This window comes from Maniola hyperantus, chromosome 27 (assembly GCF_902806685.2).
Source record: "Maniola hyperantus chromosome 27, iAphHyp1.2, whole genome shotgun sequence".
Taxonomy (NCBI): domain Eukaryota; kingdom Metazoa; phylum Arthropoda; class Insecta; order Lepidoptera; family Nymphalidae; genus Maniola; species Maniola hyperantus.
In genome coordinates this window covers 6,382,768-6,397,113 of record NC_048562.1, presented here as the reverse complement: position 1 = coordinate 6,397,113, position 14,346 = coordinate 6,382,768, and the positions used below count along the sequence as shown (strand labels likewise).

General features: G+C 50.0%; 2 protein-coding genes across 2 annotated transcripts in view; one reads left to right on the top strand and one right to left on the bottom strand.

Moving 5' to 3' along the window:
• Positions 1-14,346, bottom strand: part of LOC117994782 (aldo-keto reductase AKR2E4-like) — a 231,412-nt gene that overhangs the window by 154,464 nt on the left and 62,602 nt on the right. The window lies entirely within an intron of this gene.
• The window catches only part of rhea (Talin_middle and talin-RS domain-containing protein rhea), an 86,248-nt gene that overhangs the window by 21,846 nt on the left and 50,056 nt on the right, over positions 1-14,346 (top strand). Inside the window, exons 21-29 of the mRNA XM_069508027.1 lie at positions 1,422-1,592; positions 2,263-2,464; positions 3,275-3,426; positions 3,987-4,106; positions 4,502-4,612; positions 5,422-5,511; positions 11,573-11,710; positions 12,430-12,548; positions 13,382-13,526. Coding sequence (XP_069364128.1) covers positions 1,422-1,592; positions 2,263-2,464; positions 3,275-3,426; positions 3,987-4,106; positions 4,502-4,612; positions 5,422-5,511; positions 11,573-11,710; positions 12,430-12,548; positions 13,382-13,526 — 1,248 coding nt within the window. The remainder of the gene's footprint in view (positions 1-1,421; positions 1,593-2,262; positions 2,465-3,274; positions 3,427-3,986; positions 4,107-4,501; positions 4,613-5,421; positions 5,512-11,572; positions 11,711-12,429; positions 12,549-13,381; positions 13,527-14,346) is intronic.

The window sequence follows — 14,346 nt, the reverse complement described above, 5'->3', positions numbered from 1 at the left end:
ATAATTACGCTCAATTACTAATATTTCCCTCGCTTTTAACTATCAGCTACAGTTCTTGCAATTCACGACGGCGAGTGAACTTTACTTGTGGTTACGTCGTATACACGGACCTTGGCGCTGATTCTGTTGTTTTTCGCTAAACTAAGTTTTAGAGTATCTGCATCCTGTTCTTTTTAATATAACTAAAAAAGGACGGAACATGAGCTTTACATTTAAAGACTAAATTTTAGTGCACGCTACAAATTTAAACGATACGCTCGCGATTAGCTACTAAAGTCACGACGTTTGACGGCTCTCAATTATAATTAAAATTGTCAAACTATTTCTGTCCTTTTCATATTATATTAGTAAGAAGAGGATGCGAGTGCTCTAAAATTTAGTTGTGCTTAGAATCAGTACCAAGGCCACTGACTCATGCTTGTGTTTAAGTCGTATCGGTATAAGTGCGGTTGTGTGCGTTTGACAGCGTTTGCTCGCAACTGATTGGCCGACATGCACGCACACTTACGCAATGTCCGTGTATACGACGTAACCACAAGTAAAGCTTACTCGCCGTCGTAAATTGCAAGAACTACCATTGCTCTTCATCAGTATAATACTAAGGTCATCATCCAAGCGGAGATGGCCAGAGATGTGTTTAGCAGACCAGTCAGATTGTGGGAATGAGTGTAATCTAAATATAAAAGGAAAAGGTGACTGACTGACTGACTGATCTATCAACGCACAGCTCAAACAGTAGTAGTGGGTTATTCCCGTTGAGTCACACCCCCGTGTGTAACACTGTGACACAAGGTGCCTAAAATTTCAAAACATTCCCGTTGAGTAACACTGTTACACAACGGGGTAGTAGTAGTAGTTCAGTAGAACGGATCGGGCTGAAATTTGGCATGCAGATAGCTATTATGACGTAGGCATCCGCTAAGAAAGGATTTTTGGAAATACAACCCCTAAGGGGGTAAAATAGGGGTTTGAAATTTGTGTAGTCCACGCGGACGAAGTCGCGAGCATAAGGTAGTCTAAATATATAAAAGGAAAAGGTGACTGACTGACTGACTGACTGACTGACTGACTGACTGACTGACTGATCTATCAACGCACAGCTCAAACTACTGGACGGATCGGGCTGAAATTTGGCATGCAGATAGCTATTATGACGTAGGCGTCCGCTAAGAAAGGATTTTTGAAAATTCAACTCCTAAGGGGGTGAAATAGGGGTTTGAAATTTGTGTAGTCCACGCGGACGAAGTCGCGAGCATACGCTAGTTATAGTATAAATTTCATGTCTTGATAAGCAGTTTGGAAAGCAGATCTTATTGAGGAGCGCTGGCAAGAAACTCCGCAGTCGATAAGTAAAAAGTCTACTTAAATTGTCTGTATAAAGGAACTTAGGCCTGATTCGTATTTCTTTTCTTTCCAAACAGGATATCCTCCTCTCATTGGCCAAGGCCGTGGCCAACACCACAGCGGCGTTGGTGCTGAAGGCCAAGAACGTGGCGTCCCAATGCAAGGATGAGCAGCCTCTGCAGAACAACATCATTGCTGCAGCCACGCATTGCGCTCTGGCTACCAGCCAATTGGTGGCTTGCGCTAAGGTGATCACAGGAGATAGTCATTTATTAGATTTTAATACCACACTAGCAACGCGCCCCGGCTTCGCACGGGTAGCGTATTACAATTCTCTAATTTTTTGAAAACTAACTATAGCCTATGTCACTCAGAAATAATGTAGCTTTCTGCTGGTAAAAGAATTTTCAAAATCGGTTCACTAGCTCCGGAGATTACTTCCTACAAACAAACTTACAAACTTTACCTCTTTATAATATTAGTATAGATATATTACTAATATTATATTCTATTCCAGCACCTTGGGACCCCAACGTCTATCGGTTGTACGAAATATATGCCCTGCCTATTGCCACTTCAGCTTCGCAACCCGTTGAGCTATGTCAGTTACTCTAGTTCTCCTACGGATCTCCTCATGTCCTCATTGATGACGTAGAGAAACTCCGCACATAGCTCTCTCCATCGCCCGCTGAGTGACTCTGAGCTTTCTTATGAGGCCCATAGTTAGCGACCATGTCTCGGATCCATATGTCACCCAAGAGATGTATGGGTCCACAAACAAAACCTTTGCTATCACCAAAGTATCCAAAACCATAAGCTCTAGTGAATTGTAACTTGGGATATGACTTTGTCTTGTTCCCCTTACCGTAAAAAAACAAAAATCAAGCTTATTGTGACAAAATCTTTCTGTTTATTTAGGTGGTAGCACCGACCCTCCACAACCCAGCTTGCCGGGAACAGCTAACCAGTGCGGCGCGGCAAGTCGCTCAAGCTGTTGAGAAGTTGGTAGCAGCTTGTAACCAGGCGCCTGAATCTGCTGCCCAAGGAGTCGAGCAACTTACCATAGCTGCTCAAAGGGTGTCTGAAGAGCTGGAACGACTTTTGGCTCATTGCGACCTGGGTAAGTTGCGTTAGTCGGAAAACTTGGTCAAGGTTTGCAGGACCAGACATCAGAATGTGCTGCATAAGGAGTTGAGCAGTTGATATAATGTTGCTCAGAGGGTTTTTGGAGACCTGGAACGATTTTTGGCTCATTGTGACCTGGGTAAGTTGCATTATTGGGTCAAGTTAAGAGACTTAGCAGGAGAATTTGCCGCACCAGGAGTTGAGTAAACTGAACATAGCTGCCCAGAGGGTATGGAAAGCACTGGAACAACTTTTAGCGCATTGTCAGTTGGGCAAGTCAAATTATGAGGATTCATTTGAAATTTACACACGATAACAGCAATTTTTTATTTATTTAAAACTAGCTGATGCCCGCGACTTCGTACGCGTGGATTTAGGTTTTAAAAATCCTGTGGGAACTGTTTGATTTTCCGGGATAAAAAGTTGCTTACGTCAATTTCCGGTATGAAAGCTACCTTTGTACCAAATTTCATATAAATCGGTTAAACAGACAGGTCTTTAAGAACCCGTGGGAACTCTTTGACTTTCCGGAAAAAAAAGTAGCCTATGTCCTTCCTCACAAACACGTCGATCCGTTGCTCTGTTTGAAGGACAAACCAACTAACAAACACACTTTTGCATTTATAAAAGGGGTAGTGATATCACACCAGAAATTTTAGCGGTCATCTTCCTCCACTCCCTACGAATATGACCAATAAATAAACTTTAAATACGTTAATGGTCTGATAGTGGAGGATATTGCTTTATCCAGATCTGTTTCGTTTATCTAATAAAAAGATTTGTGATGGTTTATTTTATTCCTCAGACCGTCGCGTCCAACCAACAGTTATGGAACAATCAGTGGAAAGTGTAATGTGTGCGTCCGAACGCGTGGCCGACGCGCCCGATGCTCCAGAAATGGTGCGAAGGGCGAGACTGCTGGGGCAGGCGACTGCAAGACTCATCGCTGATATTAAGGTACCTTATTTTATAAATTTAAGGATACGCCTAGAGTCCTGAGGTCTGTCCTCGATGGAATATTCGTAATTGGTTGGGCATAGCATTGGTAATCTAGGCAGTTCGTTAAAATTGCTGGGCTACTTTATTTTGAAGAGTTATTGTTAAAAAATTACTGACATGTGTGCATCTGAACGCATGACCGATGCACCCGGTGTACCAGAGATGGTGTGAAAAGCGAGACTGTTAGGGCAAGAATTTCAAGACTCATCTCTGACATTGAGGTAGGATACACCTGGAAGCCCAGTGTCTGTCCTCGATGGACTGTTGGGAAGAGATAGGAAATGGGATTCCTAATATAGGCAGTTCGTTAAAATTGCTGTTTTATTTGAGTTTGAGGAGGTATATTGAAAAAGAACAGAGTTGCTCTGCGCTCACTTACTGCGCTCGCAAACGCACGCATTAACTGTACTTTACTTATACCGTTACGACTTAAACACAAGCATGAGCCACTCGCCCTCGTGAAACGCAAGAACTGTAGTAGGATAAGTTTAAATTTAAACCAATACTTCTTGTTACAGACGGAAGCAGAGAAGCAGCCATCAGAAGCTCAACGCAAGTTGCTCGCTGCAGCCAAGTTGCTGGCCGACGCCACCGCGAGGATGGTGGAAGCCGCGAGGTTGTGCGCCTCGCAACCACAGGTACACATGAGCTTGATGGCCCACTGCTGGACAAGCAAGCAAACCAGAGGCATCTTATAGACAACCACAGCACTAACCATGCGTGCCCAACAACCTGCACGAACGAGGAGCTACAGTGCGACAAGGTTATCTTGGCGTGTGGCGGAAATCGGAACTAACGTTACCGCCAAGTGTCCCCTTTGTTCTTGTTTGAATATTCTACGCCTTTGTTCTCCAACAGCGCCCCCCTGTCAATGTCATTCAAGTGCCAAGAGAGCCTTGTCGCACTGTACACGAGGCTACCGACCGTGCTATCGCGGTTGCGGCTTTTTGAGCTGCTCGTATCTGAGGTGACCGTCGACTCAAGAAGATTATGATTTTTGTTCTAATTAGTCTGTTTGTCTGTTTGTCGTCAGGATCGCGACAAGCAGGAGGCGCTGCGCCGCGCGGCCGAGGAGCTCCGCTTCATCACCGTGGACTACGCGCAAGGACAGGACATCGTTGGCACGCAACTTGCCAGACTGTCCGTAAGTAACTAAGCCTAGTAGTAGAGCCTCAATAGCTCAACCGGTATAGGAGTGGACTGAAAACCGAAAGGTCGACGGTTCAAACCCCGCCCGTTACACTATTTTCGTACCTACTCCTAGCACAAGCCTGACGCTTAGTTGGAAAGGAAAGGGGAATATTAGTCATTTAAAAAAAAAACTCCCACGTCCATAACTGGACCCTATTCAAAGGTCAATAAAAGTTCACTAATTCTGATACTCGTAAAGTTCTTTATGCCGAGTGGAGTTAGCGCGCACTACGCTAAATTTCCGTACGTTTTTTTAGGGTTCCGTATCTCAAAAGGAAAAGCGGAACCCTTATAGGATCACTTTGTTGTCTGTCTGTTTGTCAAGAAACCTACGGCTACAGGGTACTTCCCGTTGACCTAGAATCATGAAATTTGGCAGCTAGGTAGATCTTATAGCCGACATTCGGCGAAAAATCTGAAAACCGTGAATTTGTGGTTATATCAAACAAAAATAAATAAATTGTGGTCATGAACTAATAATTAGTATTTTCAATTTTCGAAGTAAGATAACTATATCAATTATCAAGTGGGATATCATATGAAAGGTCTTCATCTGTGCATTCTAAAACAGACTTTTATTTATTTTTATGCATTATCTTGTTGTTTTTGAATTATCGTGCAAAATGTCGAAAAAATACGACTGTAGTACGGAACCCTCGTTGCGCGAGCATGACTCGCACTTGGCCGGTTTTTTTTATTAAAATACCGTAACTTCTGCTACCAAATAAAGAATTAGAATTAACAAAAGGGTGTGGTCCACAGGAGAGCGCGCGCCAAGCGGCGTCCAGCGCCACGCAGCTGGTGACGTCGGCGCACAACGCCACGCAGTACAACACCAACAAGTATTCACAGGTTTGTACACAGGAGAGCGCGCGCCAAGCGGCGTCCAGCGCCACGCAGCTGGTGACGTCGGCGCACAACGCCACGCAGTACAACACCAACAAGTATTCACAGGTTTGTACACAGGAGAGCGCGCGCCAAGCGGCGTCCAGCGCCACGCAGCTGGTGACGTCGGCGCACAACGCCACGCAGTACAACACCAACAAGTATTCACAGGTTTGTACACAGGAGAGCGCGCGCCAAGCGGCGTCCAGCGCCACGCAGCTGGTGACGTCGGCGCACAACGCCACGCAGTACAACACCAACAAGTATTCACAGGTTTGTACACAGGAGAGCGCGCGCCAAGCGGCGTCCAGCGCCACGCAGCTGGTGACGTCGGCGCACAACGCCACGCAGTACAACACCAACAAGTATTCACAGGTTTGTACACAGGAGAGCGCGCGCCAAGCGGCGTCCAGCGCCACGCAGCTGGTGACGTCGGCGCACAACGCCACGCAGTACAACACCAACAAGTATTCACAGGTTTGTACACAGGAGAGCGCGCGCCAAGCGGCGTCCAGCGCCACGCAGCTGGTGACGTCGGCGCACAACGCCACGCAGTACAACACCAACAAGTATTCACAGGTTTGTACACAGGAGAGCGCGCGCCAAGCGGCGTCCAGCGCCACGCAGCTGGTGACGTCGGCGCACAACGCCACGCAGTACAACACCAACAAGTATTCACAGGTTTGTACACAGGAGAGCGCGCGCCAAGCGGCGTCCAGCGCCACGCAGCTGGTGACGTCGGCGCACAACGCCACGCAGTACAACACCAACAAGTATTCACAGGTTTGTACACAGGAGAGCGCGCGCCAAGCGGCGTCCAGCGCCACGCAGCTGGTGACGTCGGCGCACAACGCCACGCAGTACAACACCAACAAGTATTCACAGGTTTGTACACAGGAGAGCGCGCGCCAAGCGGCGTCCAGCGCCACGCAGCTGGTGACGTCGGCGCACAACGCCACGCAGTACAACACCAACAAGTATTCACAGGTTTGTACACAGGAGAGCGCGCGCCAAGCGGCGTCCAGCGCCACGCAGCTGGTGACGTCGGCGCACAACGCCACGCAGTACAACACCAACAAGTATTCACAGGTTTGTACACAGGAGAGCGCGCGCCAAGCGGCGTCCAGCGCCACGCAGCTGGTGACGTCGGCGCACAACGCCACGCAGTACAACACCAACAAGTATTCACAGGTTTGTACACAGGAGAGCGCGCGCCAAGCGGCGTCCAGCGCCACGCAGCTGGTGACGTCGGCGCACAACGCCACGCAGTACAACACCAACAAGTATTCACAGGTTTGTACACAGGAGAGCGCGCGCCAAGCGGCGTCCAGCGCCACGCAGCTGGTGACGTCGGCGCACAACGCCACGCAGTACAACACCAACAAGTATTCACAGGTTTGTACACAGGAGAGCGCGCGCCAAGCGGCGTCCAGCGCCACGCAGCTGGTGACGTCGGCGCACAACGCCACGCAGTACAACACCAACAAGTATTCACAGGTTTGTACACAGGAGAGCGCGCGCCAAGCGGCGTCCAGCGCCACGCAGCTGGTGACGTCGGCGCACAACGCCACGCAGTACAACACCAACAAGTATTCACAGGTTTGTACACAGGAGAGCGCGCGCCAAGCGGCGTCCAGCGCCACGCAGCTGGTGACGTCGGCGCACAACGCCACGCAGTACAACACCAACAAGTATTCACAGGTTTGTACACAGGAGAGCGCGCGCCAAGCGGCGTCCAGCGCCACGCAGCTGGTGACGTCGGCGCACAACGCCACGCAGTACAACACCAACAAGTATTCACAGGTTTGTACACAGGAGAGCGCGCGCCAAGCGGCGTCCAGCGCCACGCAGCTGGTGACGTCGGCGCACAACGCCACGCAGTACAACACCAACAAGTATTCACAGGTTTGTACACAGGAGAGCGCGCGCCAAGCGGCGTCCAGCGCCACGCAGCTGGTGACGTCGGCGCACAACGCCACGCAGTACAACACCAACAAGTATTCACAGGTTTGTACACAGGAGAGCGCGCGCCAAGCGGCGTCCAGCGCCACGCAGCTGGTGACGTCGGCGCACAACGCCACGCAGTACAACACCAACAAGTATTCACAGGTTTGTACACAGGAGAGCGCGCGCCAAGCGGCGTCCAGCGCCACGCAGCTGGTGACGTCGGCGCACAACGCCACGCAGTACAACACCAACAAGTATTCACAGGTTTGTACACAGGAGAGCGCGCGCCAAGCGGCGTCCAGCGCCACGCAGCTGGTGACGTCGGCGCACAACGCCACGCAGTACAACACCAACAAGTATTCACAGGTTTGTACACAGGAGAGCGCGCGCCAAGCGGCGTCCAGCGCCACGCAGCTGGTGACGTCGGCGCACAACGCCACGCAGTACAACACCAACAAGTATTCACAGGTTTGTACACAGGAGAGCGCGCGCCAAGCGGCGTCCAGCGCCACGCAGCTGGTGACGTCGGCGCACAACGCCACGCAGTACAACACCAACAAGTATTCACAGGTTTGTACACAGGAGAGCGCGCGCCAAGCGGCGTCCAGCGCCACGCAGCTGGTGACGTCGGCGCACAACGCCACGCAGTACAACACCAACAAGTATTCACAGGTTTGTACACAGGAGAGCGCGCGCCAAGCGGCGTCCAGCGCCACGCAGCTGGTGACGTCGGCGCACAACGCCACGCAGTACAACACCAACAAGTATTCACAGGTTTGTACACAGGAGAGCGCGCGCCAAGCGGCGTCCAGCGCCACGCAGCTGGTGACGTCGGCGCACAACGCCACGCAGTACAACACCAACAAGTATTCACAGGTTTGTACACAGGAGAGCGCGCGCCAAGCGGCGTCCAGCGCCACGCAGCTGGTGACGTCGGCGCACAACGCCACGCAGTACAACACCAACAAGTATTCACAGGTTTGTACACAGGAGAGCGCGCGCCAAGCGGCGTCCAGCGCCACGCAGCTGGTGACGTCGGCGCACAACGCCACGCAGTACAACACCAACAAGTATTCACAGGTTTGTACACAGGAGAGCGCGCGCCAAGCGGCGTCCAGCGCCACGCAGCTGGTGACGTCGGCGCACAACGCCACGCAGTACAACACCAACAAGTATTCACAGGTTTGTACACAGGAGAGCGCGCGCCAAGCGGCGTCCAGCGCCACGCAGCTGGTGACGTCGGCGCACAACGCCACGCAGTACAACACCAACAAGTATTCACAGGTTTGTACACAGGAGAGCGCGCGCCAAGCGGCGTCCAGCGCCACGCAGCTGGTGACGTCGGCGCACAACGCCACGCAGTACAACACCAACAAGTATTCACAGGTTTGTACACAGGAGAGCGCGCGCCAAGCGGCGTCCAGCGCCACGCAGCTGGTGACGTCGGCGCACAACGCCACGCAGTACAACACCAACAAGTATTCACAGGTTTGTACACAGGAGAGCGCGCGCCAAGCGGCGTCCAGCGCCACGCAGCTGGTGACGTCGGCGCACAACGCCACGCAGTACAACACCAACAAGTATTCACAGGTTTGTACACAGGAGAGCGCGCGCCAAGCGGCGTCCAGCGCCACGCAGCTGGTGACGTCGGCGCACAACGCCACGCAGTACAACACCAACAAGTATTCACAGGTTTGTACACAGGAGAGCGCGCGCCAAGCGGCGTCCAGCGCCACGCAGCTGGTGACGTCGGCGCACAACGCCACGCAGTACAACACCAACAAGTATTCACAGGTTTGTACACAGGAGAGCGCGCGCCAAGCGGCGTCCAGCGCCACGCAGCTGGTGACGTCGGCGCACAACGCCACGCAGTACAACACCAACAAGTATTCACAGGTTTGTACACAGGAGAGCGCGCGCCAAGCGGCGTCCAGCGCCACGCAGCTGGTGACGTCGGCGCACAACGCCACGCAGTACAACACCAACAAGTATTCACAGGTTTGTACACAGGAGAGCGCGCGCCAAGCGGCGTCCAGCGCCACGCAGCTGGTGACGTCGGCGCACAACGCCACGCAGTACAACACCAACAAGTATTCACAGGTTTGTACACAGGAGAGCGCGCGCCAAGCGGCGTCCAGCGCCACGCAGCTGGTGACGTCGGCGCACAACGCCACGCAGTACAACACCAACAAGTATTCACAGGTTTGTACACAGGAGAGCGCGCGCCAAGCGGCGTCCAGCGCCACGCAGCTGGTGACGTCGGCGCACAACGCCACGCAGTACAACACCAACAAGTATTCACAGGTTTGTACACAGGAGAGCGCGCGCCAAGCGGCGTCCAGCGCCACGCAGCTGGTGACGTCGGCGCACAACGCCACGCAGTACAACACCAACAAGTATTCACAGGTTTGTACACAGGAGAGCGCGCGCCAAGCGGCGTCCAGCGCCACGCAGCTGGTGACGTCGGCGCACAACGCCACGCAGTACAACACCAACAAGTATTCACAGGTTTGTACACAGGAGAGCGCGCGCCAAGCGGCGTCCAGCGCCACGCAGCTGGTGACGTCGGCGCACAACGCCACGCAGTACAACACCAACAAGTATTCACAGGTTTGTACACAGGAGAGCGCGCGCCAAGCGGCGTCCAGCGCCACGCAGCTGGTGACGTCGGCGCACAACGCCACGCAGTACAACACCAACAAGTATTCACAGGTTTGTACACAGGAGAGCGCGCGCCAAGCGGCGTCCAGCGCCACGCAGCTGGTGACGTCGGCGCACAACGCCACGCAGTACAACACCAACAAGTATTCACAGGTTTGTACACAGGAGAGCGCGCGCCAAGCGGCGTCCAGCGCCACGCAGCTGGTGACGTCGGCGCACAACGCCACGCAGTACAACACCAACAAGTATTCACAGGTTTGTACACAGGAGAGCGCGCGCCAAGCGGCGTCCAGCGCCACGCAGCTGGTGACGTCGGCGCACAACGCCACGCAGTACAACACCAACAAGTATTCACAGGTTTGTACACAGGAGAGCGCGCGCCAAGCGGCGTCCAGCGCCACGCAGCTGGTGACGTCGGCGCACAACGCCACGCAGTACAACACCAACAAGTATTCACAGGTTTGTACACAGGAGAGCGCGCGCCAAGCGGCGTCCAGCGCCACGCAGCTGGTGACGTCGGCGCACAACGCCACGCAGTACAACACCAACAAGTATTCACAGGTTTGTACACAGGAGAGCGCGCGCCAAGCGGCGTCCAGCGCCACGCAGCTGGTGACGTCGGCGCACAACGCCACGCAGTACAACACCAACAAGTATTCACAGGTTTGTACACAGGAGAGCGCGCGCCAAGCGGCGTCCAGCGCCACGCAGCTGGTGACGTCGGCGCACAACGCCACGCAGTACAACACCAACAAGTATTCACAGGTTTGTACACAGGAGAGCGCGCGCCAAGCGGCGTCCAGCGCCACGCAGCTGGTGACGTCGGCGCACAACGCCACGCAGTACAACACCAACAAGTATTCACAGGTTTGTACTTAACTTATCAGTCTCGATCATTAAAAAAAAATTAAGGTCTAAATCATATATAGATGGTGCTGTTGTCACCAACTTGCAGTGTTGCACATTAGCTGTTATATTTTGTACCATGGTACGGAACCTTTCGTGGACGAGTCAGACTGCTGCAATCAATGTTGGAACAACCCTCCACCTCCCATGGCCCCACCGACCTCTCGGTTATATGGGCCGAATCGCGGGAGGGCGCCCGTTCGGTACTTGCTCTTGGCGTTTTCCCGGGGCGCCTTCTTGACTCCCTACAAGTTGGAATGGTACTAAGAAAATTGGGTATTTGCCTACTTTTGAATTTGAAACCGCACAAAGCTACTATGGCATTAGTAAGGTGTGACGTCAAAATGCTATATCGCTATCTCTGTCTAATCAGAAATATTTAAATGCTTATAACTTTTTTGTTATTTGATCGATTTAATTAGTCTTTTCAGTTTACGTCATTATTTTTACCCTAGTTTATAATAAAGTAATAAAAAAATTGGAGTCATATACCCAATTGAGTATTTCTCCTCAGGAAACTCTGCTATCAGAATGCGAAGTCCTGAACGAGCAGATTCCTCGGATGGCCCAAGCCGCCAGAACTGCTCAGGCCAGGCCGGCGGACCCCGCCGCCAACCTAGACCTCATCACTGCCTCCGAGACCTTCCTGCAGGTCAGTACTGGGGCCGATTCTCTTGTACACAATCTCTTAACTAAACTACATAAATAGATCTAAATCTAATGCTATCCTTTCCGCAAGCAACATTGGCACCGATTCTAAGCACAACCTAATTTTAGAGTATTCGCACCCTCTTCTTAATATTGTAATATGAAAAGGACAGAAGCAGTTTGACATTTCTAAATTTAATTTTTAGATGGTAAAACCCGTGATTTTAGCACGCACTCGCGAACCTACTGTTTAAATTTGTATTGTGCACTAAAATTTAGAGTCTTTAAATGTGAAAGTCATGTTCCGTTCCTTTTTTAGCATTAGTAAAAAGAAAGGGATGCAGATACTCTAAATTTAGTTTAGACAGAGACTAGAGAATCGGGGCCATTATGAAAGGGATAGCATGACATTTCAGCTTTGTAGAGCGTTGTCTCTGTCACTTTCGTCAAAATCGGTTGAACGGATGGGCCGTGAAAGGCTAGCAGACAGGCAGACAGACACACTTTTGCATTTACAATATTAGTATGGTATATATATGGTATGGTATGGTAATAATAGTAGAATCGGGGCCATCGGGGAATATGCATGTATATCGTTAGAATCCTTACATCATCCCGAGTGACACTATATAACTATAATTTATAATAGCTATAATTTTTTATTTTGAAAAAGTTCAATATCATGTTTTTTTGATTTTTTAAAATTCAATTCTGTGGTAACAGCCGAGTGGTCACGTGGTGCAAGCGGCGCGCGGCGTGCTACCCACCGTCAACGACATCACGGCGGCCAAACAGCTGGCCGATACCACTCACCAGTTCACCACCAGCTGCGCGGATCTCAGGTAACTCTTGACGATTAACTTCTTCTTCTTCCCAGGACCGCCAGACCCTGGTAACTATGGTGCTGTGGCGACTGTGGCCTGGTATGGTTAGTGAATAGGCATCGTCTAGGTGGGCGCGCTCCATCTGAGGCTGCGTCATCACCTGCTACCAGGTCTTATTCTGGCCAAGTGCTAGTCTATATACAGGAAGATTTTTTGGTTTTGCACATTTTTTTATGTTGCATAGAAACGAAATTTAATTAACACGTATTTTTTATTTTTTTTATTTTACTTAAGAATACCAAAGTGATTAGGGTCACCCTACAAACGTTATCTTCAGCTGTTGATTAAAATACACGCACTCACACGCGATGACGCGCGCGGCGGCCATTGACCTCTGCGCGCTTTAATATCGTCTAAGATGCGAACTTGGTACTTTTTTTTAAAGGGAAAACGTCAGAGTCAGCTAGCGTGCTTTGTTTACGAATAGTATGACCATGATTTGCTTATTTTAAGGTAAAAAAATAATTTCCAAAAAGGTACAAAATTATGAATGGTAATGTGTACTATTAATGATACCTACAGAACCACCAAAAAAAATTTGTGCAAAACAAAAAAATCTTCCTGTATATATAAAAGGAAAAGCTGACTGATCTATCAACGCACAGCTCAAACTACTGGACGGATCGGGCTGAAACTTGGCATGCAGATAGATATTATGACGTAGGCATTCGCTAAGAAAGACTGAAAAAAGAGAAAAACAGGGGTTTGAAATTTGTGTAGTCCACGCGGATGAAGTTGCGAGCATAAGCTAGTCTATATTTGTCTTCTAAAATATCAACTGTTGTCCACAGGTCTGCAGTGAGCCGCGCCAGGGTGTCCTGCAAGGGTGTTGAACTGGACGCAGCAGCAGAGATCATCCGCAGCCTCCAAGCAGAGCTGGACGAGGTGGAGCAGGCTGCCAGGGACCTGGAGCTGCGCCCTCTGCCGGGACAAACGGTGAGCGAACCATCCTTCCACTACTCTATCCACGGACAACATGTTAGTATAGCGCTCTCTCTGTTATGCAATCCCATACAAATGACAGATAACAATCTCAGTGGGCGTTTACTATTTTGAGACACCAACTAATCGAAAAGGGCTGAAACAAATATGTATGCTCCTAAAAAAAGCATATTATACAGTCGCAGACTATGTAAACGATAAAAAAGCTTGGATTTAGACTCGCTCCAGCAATGCACGGGGCTGCAATGACTTGTATAGTACGGTATAATAACATTGTAAATTGAAAAATTAAAAAGAGCAACCGCCGAGTTTCTTGCTGGTTCTTCTCGGTAGGAACGGCATTCCGAACCAGTGGTAAATTAAAACTACCTGACTATTCATAAGCACTTTTAAAAAGTTTACATGAATAAAAAAACATTCTATTCTATTCTATTCTATTCTATTCTAATAGTCCACGTAGCCAAGCTAAATGTGAGGACACTCGCTCTCGAAAACTACCTCGATACACTTCAGCGGGTCGAAAAGATACCACAACTAGCGCGATAGACAGAGAGAGGGAGGTCAATATGTTACAGAGAGAGAGAGAGAGATGTCTTTTTAACCATAACGGTTATATAGTTTTAATAGCACGTCCAAAAATGGTTACATCAATAAAATTAGTTATATTTATATAAACACGCATTGATGTACAACTTATTAAAGAAGTCACAACATCTGCCATAATGTATATGACGCCATCACAAATCCAAGATGGCCGATCACTTTTTTGTCATACAATATGTGTATGACGTCATCTTAAATCCAAGATGGCCGA